This window comes from Cervus canadensis, chromosome 22, assembly GCF_019320065.1.
Source record: "Cervus canadensis isolate Bull #8, Minnesota chromosome 22, ASM1932006v1, whole genome shotgun sequence".
Lineage (NCBI taxonomy): Eukaryota > Metazoa > Chordata > Mammalia > Artiodactyla > Cervidae > Cervus > Cervus canadensis.
Genome location: NC_057407.1, coordinates 7,113,817 through 7,136,686, shown reverse-complemented (window position 1 = coordinate 7,136,686; position 22,870 = coordinate 7,113,817). Strand labels below are relative to the sequence as shown.

The window sequence follows — 22,870 nt, the reverse complement described above, 5'->3', positions numbered from 1 at the left end:
TGGTGAAGAACTGTTTACTTAAATTTCTTAAAAGTGTTTATGAAATTCCTTCTTTATCCACAGCATCTAGTAAAGTGACCTTCTCTCTATGTGAATTCAGTGAGTACCTATTACAGTAAGAAAAAAAACTAAAGATTTTGAGGATTAATTATGGAAATGGAATATGTCTAGCCTAGTGTAGGCACTAAATAATGGCAACTCTTATTATCAAATTTGACAAACACTCATTGAACAGAAACGTAAGGAATGGCATAGCAAAGCAGAACTTTAAGTGATCTTAGAGGGAGTCATCATGCGGGGGTGGAGAGGAAGTCTCGGGATGAGAGCCTGCCTTCAGATCCTGCAGGGAGACAGAGGTTCTGCCCAGATACTACTGGGAGGCCAGTCAAGTTGGCTGAGCCAAGCCAGTGGCCCCAGACCATCCTTCCATGCCCGGGAGTGCTCCAGGGACATACAGAGCAACCTCTTGTCCCTGAGGACTGAGATCCTTCCATGGGTAACTGCCTGCATATCATTCCTGGATCATCCAAGCAAAGGACTCCTAACCATGCCCCCATCCAAACAGAAGAAATTCCCCTTCACCCCCTGCTTTTCAGCAGTCATGGGATACTCAAGATCCCCTACACAGAGGGTGAGGGCCTTATGTACAGAGGGATGGGGATAAATTTGGAAGAAAAAGCTCTGTCACCTGTGTTTGGGTGGAACTAAATGGTCAGGAAACCCTTGCCAAGAAGTCAAGAGATTTGAATTTCAGACCTGGTTCTGCTGCTCTTATTCCTGGCCAAGACACTTTACTTTTCTGAGCTATCTTTCCTCATCTGAAAGTATTATATCCTTCTAGCTCCTGCTTTGTCTCAATTTAAAATTATCCATTTAAATTACTTCCATTTTACTGTATTCACTACTTACCTACTAAACGTTTTCATTGCTCCACCTCTTTTTCTAAAGACATCATCCATTTGTAAGTAAGCTTTATTCTACAGAATTTATCTGCTACTACTTTATTCTGGCAGTTACAGTGTCAAGTTAAAAAAGTATTGAGCTCAGTTCTTGGGAAAATTACTAAGCTCTGTACACAATTTACATTAAATAAAACAAATACGGTGATAAATGAAAAGAAAAATGAAATTCTTGAAACCAGAATATGATTGAATATGCACCATACCAGAATAGTTCACACCTGCTTTCTGGTTTTGCTCTTTAGAAACATATTTGTATTAGTTTCATCACTGACTCAAGCTTCAGATGCCCCCACCTAGTCCTCTGAAGCCTTGGACATGTGACCTTGGCTCTTGATCTCTTCATCCATAAATGAACCAGGTGGAACCAGCTCTCTAAAATCCTGTCTAGATTTTTAGGTTCCAATTGTGATTTTTTTTTTTTTCAACTGTGACCCATATTAAGTTGCACTGTGTAGTAGCCAAAATCAACCTAAGCCCCCAAAGCATTATCTACACTAGCTTGTCTGTTCCTGAAATAGGGATAATGGCAAACATCCTCCCCCAGCTTTGAGTGTCCCAGGTTCTCAGAAGGCTTCTGGTTCTGTGCTTCTTCTCATTTCAGTGTCTATCATGTGGAGCTCACTTTCTAGTTTACAGGCTGCCTCCTCAGTGATTGTATCTGCTTGTGTTTCTGCCTTCTGAGCCTCTGCAATGCCCCCTGAATGGCCTAGGCCCAGTCATCGGCTTTCACCCACCAAGCCCAACACTCCCTCCACCCCACTGACATAATCCATCTCTTTCTAGACCTCTGCCTCTTCTAGAACAGTGGTTCTTTTTTGTCTTCTTGGCCACACCATGCAGCATGTGGGATCTTAATTCCCTGACCAGGGATAGAACCTATGTCCCCTGATTCGGAGTCCAGAGTCCCAGCCACTGGACCACCAGGGAGGTCCCTCGGGACAGTGCTTCTTAAAGAGTGGTCCACAGTCAGCCCTGGAGGTCGGTAAAAATTGCAGATTCCAAAGACCCAAGGTTGACTTCGTGATTCAGGATTTCTGGAGGTGAGGCCAGTGAAGCATTTGTACAACACGTTCCCTGATGATTCTAGGCATAACAGTTTGAAAGGCATAACTGCTCTTTCACCAGTTTCCGTTTGCGGTTTTGTTGCTGTTGTTTGTTTGTTTTTTAAGGGGAAAAGCGCTATATTAGAGATTTTTTTTAACCAAGAATGTAAGAAAAAATAGCAGTGGGGAGCGGGTTGTTCAAAGCTCTGTCCAGGAATATGGCAGCTCTGGTGCTAGTAGCCTATTTCAGCCAAGTAGGAAATCTTGGAGAGGAGAGAATTAAGTCTGGGACGCCCCACGAGACCGTTGGAAGGTCAGGAGTCAGCAGTCGAGGCAACGACCATTCGTCGGGGCCGCCAGGGCACAGGAAGTGGTGGGCAAGGCCGGAGCAGCAAGGCCGGCTAGGATGCCCCGCGGCTCTTGGTTGTGATTGGGTGCCAGGCAGCCGCGCCTTTCCCGTTGCCGTTGGCAACGGCGGCAGCTCCAGAAGTCGGCGTGGCGCGGGAAGGCGGGACTTCCCGCGCCTAGGAGCAAATGCGCAAGCGGCGGTTGGCTGGTCACGAGGCACTTCCTGTCGCGTGATCTTGAGAACCAATCAAAGTGTGTAACTCCCTAGTCGCGTGCGTCTGTTTCCGTTAGCAACGCTCCTAAACAAGCCGTCCTGCCTCCGCGTCTGGCGTGGTCTAGTGTTTCTCTGCGACCCCGGGCCTGGTGAGGCTGAGCTTGGCCTCTCCCGCTTTTCCAGACCGCTGACTGCCCCCCGCCTCAATGGTGAGTAGCCGGCCTGTCGGCGCCACCGCGCGCCCAGGAGAGACGCAGAGCCGCGGCGTTGGAGTGATGGCGTGGCCTGCGGCGGAACTTAGTCCGGCCCTGGGCCTCTCTGAGGAGAGGACGCCGCGCCGGGTGCGAGAGGCTGTTAACATTGGCCGAAGCCCTGCCGGGATAATCCTTGGTGGAGCCCTCTTCTAGCAGCCGCGCTCCGCCGCGTCACTTCATTCCTCGCTCCTGCCTGAAGGGCCTAGGCCGAGTCACACCTCAGGTGGCTGGCGAAGAGAGCTGGAGGGAGTCGTCTGCCAGCAGAAGGCGCAAAGCGGGTTTCTCGTTCCATTCCAAAAACTCCCAAGTTTATACGCGTGCGAGCACACACTCACACACATCCCCCCCCCCCCACACACACACCCTTTGGCAGCATTAATTATGTTAACGAGCCAAGGAGGAAGAACGTGATTGAATATAACTTTCTTACGTGAGAGTGATACAGAATCCCCAGGCCCCCTTTTATACCTGAGAAAACTTAAGTGACAGTCCTTGTGTTTTGTCTGTTCAAAAGAAGGCATGTTTTTCCTGGATGCTAGAAAATAATCCCGTTTGTCATTCCAGCTTATATAGAATGCCAGCTTAAACAGCAGCGGTCCGTAGAACAAGACACAGTACTGAAGTGTTGAGGAAAAAAAAGATGAATCCAGAGTTGGGGGCACCACCGAAATAGGCTACTGAAATACTTCAGCAATCAGAATTCCTCTTTAGCCCACGGTGTATACCAAGCACTCTTGCAGCTGAGGGTACAACAGTGAATGAAACAAACCATCTCCTACCATTCTTGGAGCCTGTCCCACACGTTCTGTTGGTTTCCATAAAATATCATGAAAAAATTGAAAAAATGGTGGTGATGTCACAAGAAAATTGCAATCTGTTCGCATTCTTATCTGCTGTCATTCCATTTCCCAGGCTAATGCTATTTCTGCTACTGAAATCAGCTGCTTATTTCCGCTCCCTTTCTTCACTCCCATCCATTTTAGACGAACTTTTCTGTCTTTTGTTCTAAGTTTCATTCTCAGTTTCAGTAATTTTTTCTTCTTGGTCTGGGGACAGTGTTTACTTGACAGAAGAGAAAAGATACACATTGGGCACTTACTCTGCACAAGGCACTATATGAGGAAACTGTATGGTATAAGGAATGATTCATGCTGTCATGAGCTTACAGTCTACTTGAAAGAGCAACACCTAAGGAAAAAAAAGACAGCTAATAATTTTTGTTCAGTCTCTAGGTCATGTCTGACTTTTCGACCCCATGGACTGCAGCACGCCTGTCCTTTATTATCTCCCGGAGTTTGCTCAGATTCATGTCAGTTGAGTCGTTGATGCTATCCAACCATCTCATCCACCTGTGTGCTAATTTTTGGAGGAAGGCATAACTAGAGTTAATTGAGGGCATGTTGGGAGGATTCACAGAGTAGGTAAAAAAGGTTTGCTCTTGAAGGATGGGTAGGAATTTGGTGGTTTTCTGGAGAAAACCATGCATATACTTCTGAGAGCCAGTTATATGCATTTCTTCTCACCTCTGCAGTGCAGTGACATGTTGATAGCTTGAAACCAGCCATGCTGGGAGTTTTTACACTGGAAATTTGCAAGGGCTGCAAATCAGTTTTGTACCCCCACCCTCACCAATGCCCGTTAAGCATTCACCAGCACACCCTGGGTCAGATTCAGATTCTTGAATAGGAATGGAGAGGTGCTTTTAATCAAGGACTGGGGTAATGAGAGTGAAAGTAGAGGATGTTCAAGGCTGATAAGCAGACTAATTTGACTGAATAGGAGTGTTCTTAACAGTAGAATCTTGGGAAATGGGGTTAGAGAAAGGGTTTGGGGAGTGGAGGGCTTATGAGTATAGATTTAATACTGTAAGCAAAAATAATTGAAACTCTATGAGATTTTTTTTTTTTTAGCAAGTTGTGGCATCGTTTTGAGATTTCCAATTGTAGGATATTCTTGCTGACACTTCTCTGAGTATAGAGATAACATCGTTTCTAATGTAGGTATTAAAGTTTATTTCAAATGCCTGGTGGAGATGTGTCTTCTTGTGAGTCACAACTCAGGTTGATTTGCAACTGTAACATATCTTTGTTCTTTATTTACTTAAATTCTGCCATTTTTCCAAAAAGGATTTGAAAAGCAGTGGGGACTTCAGAGTTAGATTTCCTGGTTCAAGTCTCTGCTCTCCCACTTGCCAATTCAATAGCATAGAAAAAAAAATTCTTTGTATCTGTTTTCTATCTGTAAAGTAGGTTTATATTTACTTTTTCATAGGGTTGTATTGAGGACTAAATGAGATCATGCTTGGCACTTTGTAACTTCTGAATGACTTTTAGATGTTGTCATCGTTACTGTTTCTAATGTTTAACATTAGAAATTAGAAATTTGACATTGACATTTGAAATAGTTCGAGGAGTTGGCTAACAATCCATGTTAACTAAAACATAAGAAACTTCTTCCTTATTTCTGTTCGCATTGTCTATCCCTAAGGCAAAAAGTTAATTACCAGTTTAATCAAATAAGGTAGAGTCAGGAAATGTAAGTACATACCGCAAATGTGTTGGTTTACATTGGCCAAAATACCTCACCTGATTGTTTTGAAGCAGTCTGCTGCTGCTACTGCTAAGTCGCCTCAGTTGTGTCCGACTGTGCGGCCCCATAGACGGTAGCCCACCAGGCTCCTCTGTCCTGGGGATTCTCCAGGCAAGAATACTGGAGTGGGTTGCCATTTCCTTCTCCAGTGCATGAAAGGGAAAACTGAAAGTGAAGTCACTTAGCAGTCTACCGGATAGGTAACCATTAGAGAGCATCATGGTATCTTGGGTAATTCTTAACTTATTGAACTTTAACTGAAGTATTAAAAATAACATGGGGGAGAAAAAGACTTGATGGAGCCGTTCATGTGATTGGGGGTGCTGGTTTGTAAGCCAGCCTGTGATACTTGAGAGATGCTTGTAGGTAACACCTTGAAAGAGATGATGTCATCCAGGAGAGGATATAGAGTGACGAGTAAGGGTCTAAGGGCAGCATCCTGGGAAGTGCAGCTGCTTACGAGGCAAGCTCAAGAAGAGAAGGCTGCCAGTGAGATCAAGAAGGGAAGGTGGGGTTAGCAGGCAGAGAATGGAGCAGCTCAGCAGACAGCAAAGCATCAGCCACAGTAGTTGGACTTGTTATAACAAGTTGCTGGTGAGCTTTGCAAAGGCGGTTGGAGCAGCATATAGAGTGTGGAGGTACAAGAGCAGAAGAGAGCTAGAGAAATGCAGTGGTAGCTGGAGGGGACCTATGGTTTTGTTCTGGTTTCACACGAATGAGGTTTGTGTGCAGCCTTCTCTATAGTCTGAAGGGAAGAAGAAACCTCTGTAGAGTGTTGAGAGGAGAAGTGATTGGTTGAAGTCCCCCAGGAGTTTGAAAGCGAACAGATTAAAGCCATGAATGACCTTCAAAAGAATGAACTGAAAGAGTTCAGTTCATTTGTCAGGCACGTGTCCACTGTGTGCCAGGCACTATGAGGAGTCCTGGGGATACTCAGAACCAGAGGGACAAGGTCATGGCCCTTGTAGTCTTATGTTCTACATCTACAGGTGACGATGTATGTAGATGCAACAAAGCCACGGTGAGGGGCTTAGACAGTGAAGATCACACCCAGTGACCTTCGTGGTGTCCTCCACAATGTTGGAGGCAGCCCTGTGTGCTGAGAGTAGGAGATAAGCCTGGAAAAGAGGACTGCAAAATATACCTTTGTCTCCCATAAGAAGGCTGTGACACATCAAATTATTCTTAAAGATAATTCTAACTTATTTAGTCCCCTGCATTAGATGTTCAATTTTATAATTTCCTTCTGTAATTTTCAGTGTAGCTATAACATGAAAAAGAACTTAATCAATCTCTAGCTTGTAGTTGTCAAGCTCTCATCTGGTTGAAAATCAAGAGCAATTGATGGCTGCTTCAAAACCAAATATATTTTTTAAGGCTGTGTGAGATGGAATAAGGTTAAGTTGCTCTAGTAGAGATTTTTTTTTTTTATAAAATGTGCCTTAAAGAATACAGAAGTTTATCTCTCTCACACTTAACAGCCTTCTCACTGCTCATCTCAGGTATGTGGGTCTGTGCTGCTCCATGAAGTTATCCGGGGTACAGTTCCCTTTCATCTTGCTCCCCCAGCCCCAAGGCCAATGTGCTGTCTGCATGGTTCAGCAGAGTCTCACCTCTAGGTTTCAGAGAAATAGGGGGTGGCAGACATGTGCCCCGTGGAAGGCCCAGGCTTTAGAAATAGCTTTCATTCCTCTGTTCACATCTGTTGCTGAGAAGTAGTCACTTGATTCATGCCTGACTTCAAGAGTGCTGGAGAGTGTTTTCTAGTTGGGCAGCCAATGCAGGAGATGTGGGTTTGATCTCTGGGTCAGGAAGATCCCCTGGAGAAGGAAATGGTAACCCACTCCAGTATCCTTGCCTGGGAAATCCCATGGACAGAGGAGCCTGATGGGCTACAGTCCAGGGGTCACAGAAGAGTTGGACATGACTTAACGACTAAACAACAGCCATGCGTCTGGAAAGATGGAAAGAAGAGCATTTAGTAGACATTTAGCAGTCTGCACCACAGAAGAGCCTGTACGTTTTCATTGCTGGTTCCTTTATTATATTTTCGAGACTAATAAGTTACTTCTCTCTTTCAGGCAGAGTTGGGTCTAAATGAGCACCATCAAAATGAAGTTATTAATTATATGCGTTTTGCTCGCTCAAAAAGAGGCTTGAGACTCAAAACTGTGGATTCCTGCTTCCAGGACCTCAAGGAGAGCAGGTATCAGAGAATGCTGAGGAGACCCAGTGGGAAGTGACAGTCGTCCTTCCTGGTGGGCAGTGTGGGGCAGCTGAAGCAGAGGCCATACAAACCACTGCTGGGATACGATCCGTTACCCACTGCAAGCAGCTACATGTAAACCGATATGTGAAATTCAAGAAATCAGATTGTGGTGGGGGCGGTCTGATGTTAAACATGCGCATAGGATAGTTAAGGGATTGCAGAGTTTCAGAAGGGCAGTCAGGAAATTGTTAAGGGCTGCTGGGTTAATAATTGGCTTGCTGTAGTAGAGATTCCAGAACTTTAATTACTTGAATTATGAATTAAAAGAGTAGAGCCATAAGACATGGCATTTAGCAAGAAAACACCTATACAGTTTTATATTGAAATAGAAGAGGAGAAAACAGCAGGAAACCATGACAAGCTTGCTAACTAGTACCAAAATTGTTAGCTGACTTGTCGCAAGAGGTGATAATTTGTTTGGTTGGACTAGTAATGGGAGATAATAAAAATCCATAGAAAATGTAGTGATAGAGGATAATGGGAAGCAGCCAAAATGACTGAATAATAAAGAGACCTCAGGGTGCTTGGGGGTCAGATTTTGGCACACCTGAATGTGAGGATATAAATAAAAAAGGTCTTGAAGTGACCTGCAACTGTGGTAGACTCTAACATCACTCAGTAGCAGAGACCATCAGCTGTAGACTTTATCTGTTCAATTTATTAATCTAGTCTGATAATCTGACTTCCTGACTCACAGCAGATAAAAGCAGCAGTCTGATTGGTGAGACTGTGAGATAGCCAAAGAAGGTACTTCATTATTTACTTTACACATTGGAGTTTGGAGTACCTTAATTGCTGTTCGTAGTAATGAACTTGGGTTGCTCAAAAAACAACATATTTTTAAGCAGATTTAGTTTGGTCTATTAAAGAATATAGAAAGATTGTTAATATATTTAATAGGGACTTGAATCTGAAATAAACTTCTGGGTTTTTAAGAGTGGTTAAATTCCTTGGGTTGCTCAAAAAAAAAAAATACAAAAAATATTTTTAAACAGATTTAGTTTGTTCTATTAAAGAATACAGGAAGATTGTTGATATTTTTAACAGGGACTTAAACTTCTGGGTTTTTAAGAGTTGTTAAATTCTGCTTGGTAAACAAAACATTAAAGCTTGGTAGATCAAATAATATTAACTTGCGTATAACTGTGAGAGAAGTTTGGTGTGGCTCCCTGCATTGTGTCCTTGTGGACACAACGTGTCCTTAATCCTTTTGGAGTAAGGGAGAGGATGACCAGCATCAGGGCTGTAGCTCTTCACCCACTGAGTGTCTGAAGGATCAAGGACCTTGGGGATGGAGGTAGGGAGTGGAGAGGCCTGTTATGTAAACCTGTCATTGACCGTAGGAGGCCTGCATGGATGCTTTCTCAAGGGTTCAGTTGTCGGGCATGTTTCCGAGATTACTGGAAATGACGTGGGGTTGAGTCACACCCCAGTGGGCACATTACCTCCACCTCCTGAGCCTGTGTTCCATCTGCGAAGTGACGGGATTGAAGCAAATGCCTCTGGGGTTCCCTTCCAACCAAACATCCTCTGTGAAAGAGTGGGATTTTAATACTTTTGATGATGTCCATTTTTATGGGGCTTTAATTAAGTTCAGGGTTTTTTTTTTTCTTTCAGGTCTCAAGATGCTAAGAAAAGCCATACATAAATACTACTAATTTTTTTATAGGCATTTACTAACTTGTGAATAGCTTATAAGGTCTTTGAAATGCTAGACAACTAATATAAAGAAAGGGAGGAATTACACCTCTCAGGTGACTTATGAAATAATTAAATGTGATAAAGCTAATTTTCACCAAAAAGCTAAAGAAGAATTAGATAGTTTGGGGCTTGTTTCTGAGCACATAACTTCTATGAAAGGATGTGCACATTTGAAGAGCGAGCCACAGTTTAATCATTTAGCCAGCCATCAAAAACTAATTGAATCTAAACTATTTTCAAACTGTTTTACGAATAAAGAAGCTAGTTCCCAGAGAGACTTTCACTGTAACCTTTTCACCCCTTCAATGACACGTTGGGGGCTTCTTAGTTTTGTTTTTCATTGTAAATGGTTTTTGTTGTTTACGCAGAGGTTTTGGACCGTGGTTGTTTTTCAGGCTTGTGGAGGAGACCTTCACCGTCGATGAAGTCTCTGAGGTGCTGAATGGGTTGCAGTCTGTGGTCCACAGCGAAGTGGAGTCTGAGCTCATCAACACGGCCTACACCAACGTGCTGCTTCTGCGGCAACTTTTCTCACAGGCCGAGAAGTGGTACCTCAAGCTGCAGACAGATATCTCTGAACTTGAAAACAGGTAGTAATATCTTTTTCCACAGTTGTGACCATAGAGGCCCAAGCATGCACTTGAAAGCTCGTGACTGTCTCTGCTGTTGTTTTTCTTGAGCATAGTGTGTGAGAAAATTTGGGTAGGATGACAGCAAAGCATCCAGTTAGTGAGTCATCTCCTAGGTGCCCCTCAGAGTCCTCTTCAGAGCGCCCTGCTTCCACTGTTCCTAGGTGTGATGAAGGCCTCTGAGGTCTATGAGATTGCTCTGAAGGTGATGAGTGATTATTCCTCATAGTAGCTTTGGTTAGCCTGATCAATATTGTAGTAAGTTTTTAGAGATAGGTCAACTAAGAAGTAGAGGTTATGAAACAGATTTGAAAAATTAATTCAACTAGCATCAAATCACACTTAGTAGTATGGGAAGTTTACTTCTAAATTAATTGCATTAAAATTATATACCAATCTTTAAAATAGGGAAAGTTTTCTTGCGAAGTTTTCTTAGAAAGTTTTGTAATCTGAACAACATCAGAAAGCTCCCTTATATTTTAAAAATATGGTAAAATCAGTGAAATTGATACTCTGCGAAAAGTCATGCCAGGCATCTGGAAAGACTGACGTGAGCCCGGGGGCTGTTTGCTAAGCACAGATGCAGCACGGCTCACGGTCTGTGCTGAGCGTCCCTGGCTGTGGCCTCGGGTCGGGGAGGAAACCATATAGCTTCACCGACTGTCAGTAGGTAATCGATGAGAAAACTTTGAGAAATTGACCTGTTAAGAAGCTTAAAAGAGTAGTTACCACCATTCACTATAAAAGCTTTTGTATAGTCAGCATCCACATACTTTTGCAAATAAGAGGAAATGTTCAGGTGGAAACCATCTGTCTTCTTTGAGAATTTACCATACTCAGTAGATGTGAACTAATTCCATTTTTCCCAGGCTATTCTATTAAAACCAGTGTTCCTTGAACCTCTACCAGATAACAATGTATATTATATTAGAGCAGTTACCCTTTGAATTCAGTTCAGTTGCTCAGTCATGTACGACTCTTTGCGACCCTGTGGACCATGGCACGCCAGGCCTCCCTGTCCATCACCAACTCCCGGAGTCTGCTCAAACTCATCTCCATTGAGTCAGTGATGCCATCCAACCATCTCATCCTCTGTTGTCCCCTTCTCCTCCTGCCTTCAATCTTTCCCAGCATCAGGGTCTTTTCAAATGAGTCAGCTCTTCGCATCATGGCCAAAGTATTGGAGTTTCAGCTTCAACATCAATCCTTCCAATGAACACCAAGGACTGATCTCCTTTAGGATGGACTGGTTGGATCTCCTTGCAGGCCAAGGGAGTCTTCTCCAACACCACAGTTCAAAAGCATCAATACTTTGGCTCTCAGCTTTCTTAATAGTCCAACTGTCACATCCATACATGACCACTGGAAAAACCATAGCTTTGACAAGATGGACCTTTGTTGGCAAAGTAATGTCTCTGCTTTTTAATATGCTGTCTAGGTTAGTTATAACTTTCCTTCCAAGGAGGAAGCGTCTTTTAATTTCATGGCTGCAGTCACCACCTGCAGTGATTTTGGAGCCGAAAAATGAAGTCAGCCACTGTTTCCACTGTTTCCCCATCTATTTGCCATGAAGTGATGGGACCAGATGCCATGATCTTCGTTTTTTGAATGTTGAATTTTAAGCCAGCTTTTTCACTCCTCTTTCATTTTCATCAAGAGGTTCTTTACTACTTCTTCACTCTCTGCCATAAGGGGGGTGTCATCTGCATATCTGAGGTAATTGATATTTCTCCTGGCAATCTTGATTCCAGCTTGTGCTTCATCCAGCCCAGCATTTCTCATGATGTACTCTGCATTTAAGTTAAATAAGCAGGGTGACAATATAGAGCCTTGGTGTACTCCTTTCCCTATCTTGAACCAGTCTGTTGTTCCATGTCCAGTTCTAACTGTTGCTTCCTGACCTGCATACAGATTTCTCAGGAGGCAGGTCAGGTGGTCTGGTATTCCCATCTCTTTAAGGATTTTCCACAGTTTATTGTGATCCACATAGTCAAAGGCTTTGGCATAGTCAATAAAGCAGAAATAGATGTTTTTCTGGAACTCTCTTGCTTTTTTGATGATCCAGTGGATGTTGGCAATTTGATCTCTGGTTCCTCTGCCTTTTCTAAATCCAGCTTGAACATGTGGAAGTTCACGGATCATGTATTGCTGAAGCCTGGCTTGGAGAATTTTAAGCATTACTTTACTAGTGTGTGAGATGAGTGCAATTGTGCGGTAGTTTGAGCATTCTTTGGCACTGCCTTTCTTTGGGATGGAAATGAAAACTGATCTCCAGTCCTGTGGCCACTGCTGAGTTGTCTAAATTTGCTGGCATATTGAGTGCAGTACTTTCACAGAATCATCTTTTAGGATTTGAAATAGCTCAACTGGAATTCCATCACCTCCACTATCTTTATTCATAGTGATGCTTCCTAAGGCCCGCTTGACTTCACATTCCAGGATGTCTGGCTCTAGGTGAGTGATCACACCATTGTGATTATCTGAGTCATGAAGATCTTTTTTGTATGGTTCTTCTGTGTATTCTTGCCACCTCTTCTTAATATCTTCTGCTTTTCTTAGGTCCCTACCATTTCTGTCCTTTATTGAGCCCCTCTTTGCATGAAATGTTCCCTTTGTATCTCTAATTTTCTTGAAGAGATCTATAGTCTTTCCCATTCTATTGTTTCCCTCTGTTTTCTTTGCACTGATCACTGAGGAAGGCTTTCTTATCTCTCCTTGCTATTCTTCGGAACTCTGTATTCAAATGGGTATATCTTTCCTTTTCTCCTTTGCTTTTTACTTCTTTTCTTTTCACAGCTATTTGTAAGGCCTCCTCAGACAGCCATTTTGTTTTTTTGCATTTCTTTTTCTTGGGGAAGCTCTTGATCCCTGTCTCCTGTACAATGTCATGAACCTCTGTCCATAGTTCATCAGGTACTCTATCAGATCTAGTCCCTTAAATCTATTTCTCACTTCTACTGTATGATCATAAGGGATTTGATTTAGGTCATACCTGAATGGTCTAGTGGTTTTCCCTACTTTCTTCAATTTCCCTTTAGCACTTTAAAAGTACAGTGTTGACTACAAACTTCAGACATGTTATATTAACATTGTAGTTTATTTATGGCAATTATATTGTACACTCAGTAAGTATAATAATAGGTGCTATGGGAATTCAGATTTTAGTGCATGGAACTTCATTCGTCTGCCTTTAGTAACTATACCATTTTTGACGTGACAAGGTTTTGTTCATCTTGCTCTGTTGTCTCTGGCATATGATAGGTTGGTACCAATGTTTTTATTTGTCTTGTGTGTATGATACAAATCTATTCTAAACAATTATTTTTTCATATTTTCTTTTATCTTCAAGAGAATTATTAGAGCAAGTTGCAGAATTTGAAAAAGCGGAATTTATATCTTCAAATAAAAAGGTAATTTTTGGTCCATATCTTAATAGCCACTGTTTAACATCCTCAAATTGCTTAGAGCATTCAGATGCTGAAGTGAGAACTCTGAAGGAAAAGCATTCAGCTCAAGACCAGAATTCAAAAGTTGCCTTGTGGATTTTTAGGCAAAAGAAAAGCTTTGGAAGTTACTATGAAGAACTTGCTTTGTCTGCTCTCTCACACACATGCATGCACACACCCACCACGCCCCTTCAGTCCCCCTGCCTCCCAGCTGTGCAAGCTCTTCACTCAGGCATCCAGGCACTGTCACTCCCCAGCTGTGTGACTGAGACGACGGAGTCTCGTTCTCCTCATCTCTCAAGTGCAAACAGTACTCGTCATGACCTGCTTCTCTCTTTAATCAGTCTTATTATCTGCAGTCTTATTATCTTCCATTGTGTGCATGTACCACGAATACTCTGGCATTGCATAGTAAAATACCACCGAGATGAATCCATGAACATACACATACAAAACAGTTTTCTGATTGTTCCTTGGGAACTTAGCTGTAGCTAAGAAATTTCTGGTTCAGAGGGCATGAATTCTTTTGCTTTAATACATATTGTAGAATGTATGTATCAAGCTGTGTCAAGTTACTCATCAGCAGTGTAGTTTACCTAAATCCTCATCATTATTGCAATTTTGGGGAGTTCGTGCAGAAATCTAGCTTCCAGCTCCCACAGTATAAAACCTCAGTCCCCAGGTACTAGGATCTTTATCTGCTCTGGCTTTGACTACCATCCCTCCCACCTTTCTCTTCTGCCGGTTTGTTTTGTTTGTTTGTTTAAAATACAAGGAGGATGGGTTTCATTTTTATCTAACTTTTGTTGGGCACTGTGGGCCAGGCTCTGTCCTAAGCACTGGTCTGTAGTAGAGAAGCAAACCAATGAATGGCTGACATCCCATTGATAGGTTTGCACAGTGTCTTCCACTTAGAAAGTACAAAGGTTCAGTGATTACAGGTACTTTATTTGGTGGTGATTTCAGTTTGGCTTTTTTGTTTCATTTCAGTCCATCATAGACAGTATGAAGCCAAAACTTGCTCCACTTCATGAAGGTGGAGCAGCAGAACTCCTGAACAAGGTAATGTTGCCATCACTTTGAGAAATGGGAACTCTAAGGATGTATGCTGGCTGCCTGCACAGCTCTAGGTGGAGACTGGGGTGGAAGGTCCGGCTTCTGTCCACTGAGGGTAATTAGTCTGTCAAAAGTAGTTGTCCTTAATGGTACTTAGTAAGAGGTTTATAAAAAATAATTACCAATATACAGCTATTTTTCATGACTATTGTGTTTTCAACATTATGCTAGATGTTGTTACATAAAAAGGAAAGTAATACCTGGCCTTTTGCCCTCAAAACCTTCTGGTCTCATTGGGAAGGGATAACTAACATTCTAGAAATGGAGGAGGAGACTGCTAACCCCTGTGCCACAGGGCGGCAGAGAAGACACAGTGCCATGTGGATGAGAGTGGCAGAGGACTGGCTCTTGGGTGTGGTGGTGCCCAGGCTGGGCTGGAAGGCGAAGATACAGTGAATTGTCAGGAGAGAAGGGCCAGGAGGGGACAGAGTGGGCAGCAGTCCGAGGCAGAGTGAAGGCTGGCATGCCTTGGAGCAGAGTGCAGACTCTCTGCTGGGCAGTGATGTGTGCTGGGGCATGATGAGACTGCACGGACAGGTGACGCTCGTGGTGGGGCTGCTAACGAGTGAGGGCCTTGGGCCTCCACTCATAGACACCACTTAGGGGCTGGACACGGGGTGTGGGTTGGTGGTGATTGTGTTTTGAGGATAAGTGGCAAGTGCCATGCTGTGTAGGCCAAGAACCAAGAGTTTCAGGATCAGCTAGGTGAGAGATGGCAGAGAGGGGACTTTGGGAAAAGGCTGAGAATAGAGGGCTGAAAAAAGTCTGAGAGACTGTGAAGGAAGGAGCTAGAAGTCTTAGAGCCAGAGATGACTCATAGATGTTGAGGCTGGTGGGCTGGGTAAAACTGGGATATTACCAGTAGCCAGGGCATGCAGACTCTGGAGTTTCTGTGTAATTTAAAAATTAAATGTATGAGTGAAACAAGTAATTTCAAGGATGAAAAGTACTCTGGCTAACATAGTAAAACTTGAATTTACTCACAAAGGAAATTATAAGACTTCAAGAAGAGAATGAGAGATTGAAGTCAAGACTGAAGACCATTGAATCACAGGTAACTGAGAAATACTTAAAACAAAAGTATTGAAAGCATTACTTACAGACTAAATATTGAATGTTTCCTGTTTACTCTTGATTTTAGGCAACAAATGCGTTGGATGAGAAATCAAAGCTGGAAAGAGCACTGCAGGATTTACAGCTTGAGCAGGGGAATCAGAAGGTGAAATCAGTCTCAGCTTTCTTACATTTTCCAGCTAGAATCAAGTTATAAACTTACATGAGGTCTTAGTTACTATTATGCCCCACCACCGGCCACTCCCTGAGGCGGAGGCCACCACTGTTGTCCTGCATCGAGACAGACTTGTCCAGGAAAGGCCACGTGAGCGCCTGCTGAGGGCAGTGGGGGCACATCCATGGCTCACGTGCTTCACGTGTCCCAGAGTCCATGGGCATCTAAGATTTGCTTAATTTTTTAAGTTCTTTTCCCTTTCAGTTTCCCATTGCAATTCCAATGGGAAAGAGAGAAGAATGGAAGAGTTCTTAGTTAATTGGATTTGTTATTGTGGTTTAGTTGCTAAGTCCTGTCCAAGGCTTTGCAAGCCCATGGACTGTAGCCCACCAGGCTCCTCTGTCCATGGGATTTCCCAGGCAAGAATTCTGGAGTGGGTTGCCATTTCCTCCTCCAGGGGATCTTCACGATCCAGGGATCAAACCCCAGGTCTCCTGCATTGACAAACGGGTTCTTTACCACTGTACCACCAGGGATTTGAATTTGGGTTTTATTACACAGAACTTATTTTTACTTAAATTTCCCTTCAGGAGTATGATAAAATGAATTTATTAGTTGTGCATCTTCAGATCCATCTGTATCTAGCAGGGCTTGTGTAAAATAGTGAAATTCAGTGTTAAAAGTTCTCCAGGTTTGTCTGAGTGGAGTGACCGAGCCCGGCTCCACCCTGGAAGTCGTCGTGGGCACCATTCTGCCTCGTGTGGCCTTTGCATCGAGATGAGATGCTGTAGTAGGACCCCGTCAGCGGGGCTGTTTGACTGAATCTTCATTGCAGCACTGACTTTCCTCGTGGGTTTAGTGCCATTGTAAATGTCTACTAAACAATCCCCAAACTTGTTTCATTAGACGTTGGTTACCCTTTTTCTGTGGAGAATGTCAAACTTGTAAGAATAGAGAGACTAGTGTAATGTAACCCAGGTACTCATGACTCAGCTTTACCACTCAGTCACCAAGGCATGGCCAGCCTGTTTCATGTTAACCTTCACTTTCTTCTCTTCTCCTCCATGGTTTTTTGAAACAAATTTCAGACATTACATTATTTCATCTGTAGATACTTTTTTAAAATAAAAGGATACTTCTTACATGGCTAAAATGAAAGGAAATATATATGATTTTCAATCATTATATACCAAGGACCATAAATTTATAAAACAGCTGAATACTCTGGAACAGTTGTGTAATTTCTCAAAAGTAAAACAGTTGCATTTTTGGATGATAAATTTGTTTTACAAGCCATTGAAGACTTTGCTCCAGTTTTACTTTTTTAAGATTTGGCAAAAGGAAAATGCATACAGAGATACAGTGAAATAAAATCTTTTTCAAGACCAGGTTTCAAAAATAAGGATTTTTCTTTTGTTGATAGTAGTGCTTCATCTTCATAGTTAGCAATTATAGACCATTTTCCTGTCTTATTAATATTGCTCTTCTTTACATAAAAAACTGTATCTGGCAAAAAACATGATCTAAGTAGAGAGAAGATCCAGCTGCTTATATTACACAAAGTGTACGAATATGTTTATATCAAATTAAGATAAAAAACTTAGTCTTATAAATGTAGCGAGCCATGTACTCAATAAGCATTAATTAGGCTCTCATAATACTGTGAAACATGTCTATTACATTTTTTATATAAATTGTATTAATTTTATTATGTTTCCGTCTGTATCATTCAAAATTCTTCACCAGGATTTTTTTGACCGTGCTGTGTCTTCACTGAGGCGCGGGCTTTTCTCTAATTGCAGCGAGTCAGAGCTTCTCTTGTTTGTGGTGCTTGGGCTTCTTATTGCAGTGTCTTCTCTTGTTGTGGAGCTTGGGCTCTAGGGCATGTGGGCACAGTAGTTGCAGCTCCCGGGCTCTAGAATTGTGGTGTACGGACTTAGCTGCTCGGCTACATGTGGGATCTTCCTGGGTCATGGATCGAACCCCTGTCTCTTGCATCAGCAGGCAGATTCTCAACCACTGAGCCACCAGGGAAACCCCTCACCAGGATATCTTTTACCTTGACTTTTCAGTAATGAAACCTGCTTGCCACCCCAACTGTGGGAAACACAACCTTGTCCAATTTAGGATCTCACCTCTCTTGTTCTTCTTTTGGAATCCCAACAGCTCATAAATCATGTTTGACATACTTGGAAATCAGTGACCGCTGGGTGACTGTGTGTGTGCGCAGGACACCATGCACTGGGTGCCGAGTGACCCTCAGGACTGCAGCGGCGAGGGAGGCTGGCGTGTGCATGCAACACACAACCTCCTCTCTTTCCGTCGATGAGGTGTTGAATCTAAAGCTGTTACTATTTAGGATGTGAGCCTGAAATTATGTGGATGTGCGTATTTTTCATAGGATTTTATAAAGGCCCAAGACTTGAGTGACTTGGGAAACACAGTTGCTGCTTTAAAGAGTGAGTTTCAGAAGACACTTAATGACCAGACAGAAAACCAGAAATCCCTGGAGGAGAATCTAGCGACGGCCAAGCATGACCTACTCAGGGTGCAGGAGCAGCTGAGCATGGCTGAAAAGGTCAGGTTTGCCTGTCCACATCCCATTAAGTGATGAGTGCAGTGTAACTAAGGGAAATGTGAACAGCTGCAGATTCACTTTATTTATTCTCAAGATACTAGGCACTTTGTCTTTTAAAAGATTTACCACTTTTGGTAAAAAGACGGTTCTTTGACACTTGAATATCTGTAGTAATAAAAAGCCTGTACTCCTTCCTGTTGTATGCCTACACCCACCGCCCTGCACCCCATGTTGCTTTTCCTGATCATGCCGTTTATAGTCTGGCAGAGGAGTGGGTGGTGTTTTTCTGAAGGGGTCTGTCCCTGTTTCTTAATTTACAAGCAGTATGCAGAGAACTATTCTTTTCACGTTAGGGATTAGACTCTTAAGAATGTACAAGCCAAACTGTAATTAAAGTTAAAATCCTCTTCTTAAAATACTGGCACTACTTTGGGATTTAGAAAGAAGAGCTTGTCTGTTTTATCTGAAAATGAATTTACTGTTTCAAATAGATTTCCCACATCTAGATTTCCCATGTCTGGGGCATAGTATGTTTGAGTTATTTGTTAATATTGTACTTCGGAAATGTTACCATTTTATTGGCTTCTCACTTGAAAGAATGTATTTTTAAAGTTTGAATAGTCTTAATTTTATACAAATACATTAGAAATAAATTAGAAAATAAAATGAGCAGAGTATTAGTAAATGAGGGCAAAAATGTATATTTTCATCAGATGTGTTCTTTCTTTCCTAAATATTTCTTGTTAACGGACTGAAATTTTTCCCTTTGTAGGAATTAGAGAAGAAATTCCAACAAACAGCGGCTTATCGAAACATGAAGGAGATTCTTACCAAGAAGAATGACCAAATCAAAGACCTGAGGAAAAGACTGGCGAAGTAAGCTGTGCTGACCCCGCCCCTTGGATTGTTCCCCTGCTGGGTTGATGTCTGTCCTTCATTAAGTCTAGTCTCGTGTCCGGAGAGGTCAGGCCAGTGGGGACTTGCTTTGTCACTCAGTCCGGCAGCCTGTGTTTGGGAAAGACAAAGGGGCTCTGGCCAGGCCTCACTCGTCACACCCACTGGGGTTTCTTCTCAGGTTCAGCTGGACCTTTAGAGTCACTCAGGGCCACACTGGGCTGCCTTTGCCCTGGATTCTCTCGGCAGGATGTTGGACAGACACCTCAGCAAGCGCACGGGGCCGCGCCAGACATTTCTGCTCAGCGGTGTCCTTGCTGCAGCCCAGGGTCTGCTCACACTGTGCTCCCACGTGACACTTTCGTTTTTTAATTGCTCAGTTGTGTCTGACTCTTTGTGACCCTGTGGACTGTAGCCTGCCAGGCTCCTCTGCCCCTGGAATTTTCCAGGCAAGAACACTGGAGTGGGTTGCTCTGTCTTTCTTTAGGGGATCTTCCCAACCCAGGGGTCAAACCTGAGTCTCTTGCACCTCCTGTGTTGGCAGGTGGATGCTTTACCGTCTGAGTCACCAGAGAAGCCCCCACTTGACAGTTCAGGTGCTACAACATGAGACCCGTGTGTGGCTGCCAGAGCCAGCGAGCCTTAGAAGGCCATGCCCCACGTAGGGGCGGTGTCTCTGGTACAGTTACGTGATGCTCCGGCAGGGATGTGTCCAAGAACTCACTGCACATGGGGAAGCCTAAGCCCTGGTTTCTGCCATGGATGTATGGTTGGCCACAGTTCTTGTGGTCCAGATGGAGTCTTCTAATCAGGGACATTTCTGTCATCAGTGGTTCTGCCTGGAAACTCAGCTGACATTTTACTTTTATCAGAGTTCCGAGGTACCAGAGCTGAGAAGTGAATCCCAGATCAGACTTCTCCTTAGAGAAGGGGGTTGGTTAACCTTGTACTCACAAGGCCACATCAGCTGTTTGTGTCCATCAGGCCTTCGATTAGACAACAGTCTACTAAGCTGACACGGGTGTAGATGCCACATATAGTAGAGACTTGGAGCCTGATGGCATGTCAGTGGTTATCTGGTCCATTCTCCAGCTGCAGAAGGGATCATCCTGCTCACCCCCATCAAGCCTTGAAAGAATCTGACTTGTGCCACAGAGGTGATTTTAGATGAAGGATGCAACATTACTGGCTTAGTCACTGGAAGTGTTTTAGGTAAACTCATTTGGTACAACAGTTGACACTATGCTCTTAATTAAATACATATCTCTTTCCAGATATGAACCTGAAGATTAAAAACTGATGATTTCATCTGGAAGCTGCCACAATATGAAAGTACAAACCCTTTCTCACCTCAGGCATGTATTTGAAGCAGTTTGTTATATTCCCTCTGTTTAGTTTTCTAAGATTTAGACTTTGCTTATGATATTTAGAGCTAGAGTGCCTATTTCAGCTACCAAATTGAGAAGAGAGAAAACCTCCTGACTGATTCTGGCTGGTCATCCCAAACTCCTCTCTGCGAGTGCTCCAGATTCTTAGTTCAAATGCAGTGAGAATTCTTTATAGTAAAGAAAGACTTATCGTTTTACATTCATATAAAGAGTACACCTTTTCAATAAATGTTAAAGCTAGCTTTGTCTACAGTTGTGCATTCCCTAGAATAAAAATATAGAATTATTAAAGATAGTTTATTATAAATAAACCTTATTTTTAAAAATGAAATCTAAATTGTTTTCTCTATGTGATCATCAAAAAAATATATAAATTTGTTGAAAATGTGAATGCCATCTATTATAGGCATCATTTTTACCAATTATAATGAAAGTTAAAAGTGAACATGAGGATTTGATTAACTCTTCAGTCAGACATTTTTTGCAGCATACCTTATCATAAGTCTGTGTTACTGATGAAGAAGACAGAGGCATCCTTGTACTTCTACAGTTAAGAAAGTATCTGGACTCAGAATAAATGTAATCTTATACTTCAGTTTACAGAATATTCTATGAAATTATGTGTTGAATGAGAACACTTTTTAAAAGATCTCTATTCAACATAGAATCAGTTACTAGACTTGAGATTCAACTTTTGATTATATTTACTTAGGTACATCTATAGTAACTTCATTTTCAAGAGGTTTTGATTATATTTCCGTTGGCCTGCTTTTTGTTGTTTATGTTTTGGGATAAATCATTAGAAATTAGGTATCTGTACTTGCATAATGCAACAATATACTATAAGGATAAACAAAAATAATGTTCATAAAGCATTAATGCTTCAGAAGGAAAGTACTTACTTTTAACACAGTATTTAGAAAGTAATCATTCCCACTTCCACAAGATTCTGTTCACCAGGAAGAGTTTACTGATTCGAGGAAAAGGTTTTTTATTTTTATTCAAGCTTTTAATACTAGCCTTGAATTTGTTGTTTTTCTTGTAGGTTTTATATTAAAATACTGAAGGAGCAAATGATAAAGGGTAAGATAACGTCCCCCTGAAAGGACACAGAAGGCAGTCTCTAAAAGATGGCTGAGTGAGGGGAGTGAGGGAGGAAGCCCGTCCTGAGCAGCCCCGCCTGCGTGGTCACTCCTCGCCCGGCCCTCACTGTGCGGGCACGCCTTGGGGTCTGGATCCTTTTAGAGCTTCCACTGAGTATTCCAGTCACACACCACACTTCTCTAGGCCAGAATTCACTCTCTCTCCAAAAACTATGCCATTATTCAATGGGCCAGGATGCTCTATTAAATTCAGAAACAGACTCTTTTTTAAATGGCTTGGTATCTTTTAAAAACCATGTATTTTCTTCTTACCTTAGTTTGATGCATAGGGAAGAAAGTTATGTTGAAAAACCTATGTCGCTAGGTAGAATTTCAGCTTAGTATTTTTTTCTTTTTTGATAGCACCTTTGAAATATTCTGTATATCCAGCTCAATAATAAATCAAAAGTCTTTATGATACTATAAAACCTAACTATGCCCTGCATTAAGATAGATAAATGTGGCATTCCTTGGCATAAATTAACAGGATGATTCTTCACCATATAAATACTTTTTGTGCCTGCTTGTGTCAGTGTGTGAGAGTGTAACTCATGTGCTTAGCAAAATGCAGTACTGAAGTTTGTTTTTTTTTTTAACATTTTCCTAGTCTTATCTCATTTAACTAAGACAGTCTTTTTAGTTGCTGTATTTTGCATTTGTAAGAAGGTCACCTCAAGCCCTGATTGAACTTTCAGTGTGCTAAGCTCTACTGACACCACAGTGGCTGTCACAATGCAACTTTAGTTTAGCTTAAATACTCAAGGCTCCTGCTAAATTATGACTCAGACCTTTATGGACAAAAATAAAATGTAAAGGGTTTTTGTTACTGATTTCCTCTGCTCAGAATTTAAGTGTTCATTTTTTCCTCATAATCCATTTTGAGTCATATTAGTGTTTAATGATCATTTGTTTATGGCTTATATAACTCATAAGGAAAATACTGCTCTACATTGAACTTGTTATCCTATGTGATAAAACCTTTGCTATTTGTTATTCCATTCTGATGAGTTGAAAAGAGTTTATAGAAATGTTTACTTATTTATTTATTAATGTTGAAGTATAGTTGATT

General features: G+C 42.2%; 1 protein-coding gene across 2 annotated transcripts; it reads left to right on the top strand.

Moving 5' to 3' along the window:
• The first annotated feature begins 2,620 nt into the window (after nt 1-2,620).
• Nucleotides 2,621-22,610, top strand: LZTFL1 (leucine zipper transcription factor like 1). Of its 2 annotated transcripts, XR_006264561.1 has the most exons (11): nt 2,621-2,776; nt 7,492-7,616; nt 9,776-9,970; nt 13,359-13,419; nt 14,446-14,517; nt 15,560-15,625; nt 15,713-15,790; nt 18,201-18,377; nt 19,150-19,253; nt 20,546-20,626; nt 21,705-22,610. XR_006264561.1 is itself a non-coding variant. In XM_043443019.1 (10 exons), the coding sequence occupies exons 1-10, from the start codon at nt 2,774-2,776 to the stop codon at nt 20,562-20,564; spliced, it is 900 nt and encodes a 299-aa protein (XP_043298954.1). In that variant the 5' UTR covers nt 2,621-2,773; the 3' UTR covers nt 20,565-20,990. The 2 variants fall into 2 exon arrangements, 1 of the variants encoding a protein (XP_043298954.1); XM_043443019.1 differs by lacking the exon at nt 21,705-22,610 and having other exon boundaries at nt 20,546-20,990.
• The last annotated feature ends 260 nt before the right edge of the window (nt 22,611-22,870 follow it).

Excerpts from the sequence above, each read along its gene's own strand:
- LZTFL1 (XM_043443019.1), top strand. Across the intron at positions 9,971-13,358 it reads ATCTCTGAACTTGAAAACAG|AGAATTATTAGAGCAAGTTG; the intron begins GTAGTAATATCT and ends TTTATCTTCAAG. Across the intron at positions 15,626-15,712 it reads TGAAGACCATTGAATCACAG|GCAACAAATGCGTTGGATGA; the intron begins GTAACTGAGAAA and ends TCTTGATTTTAG.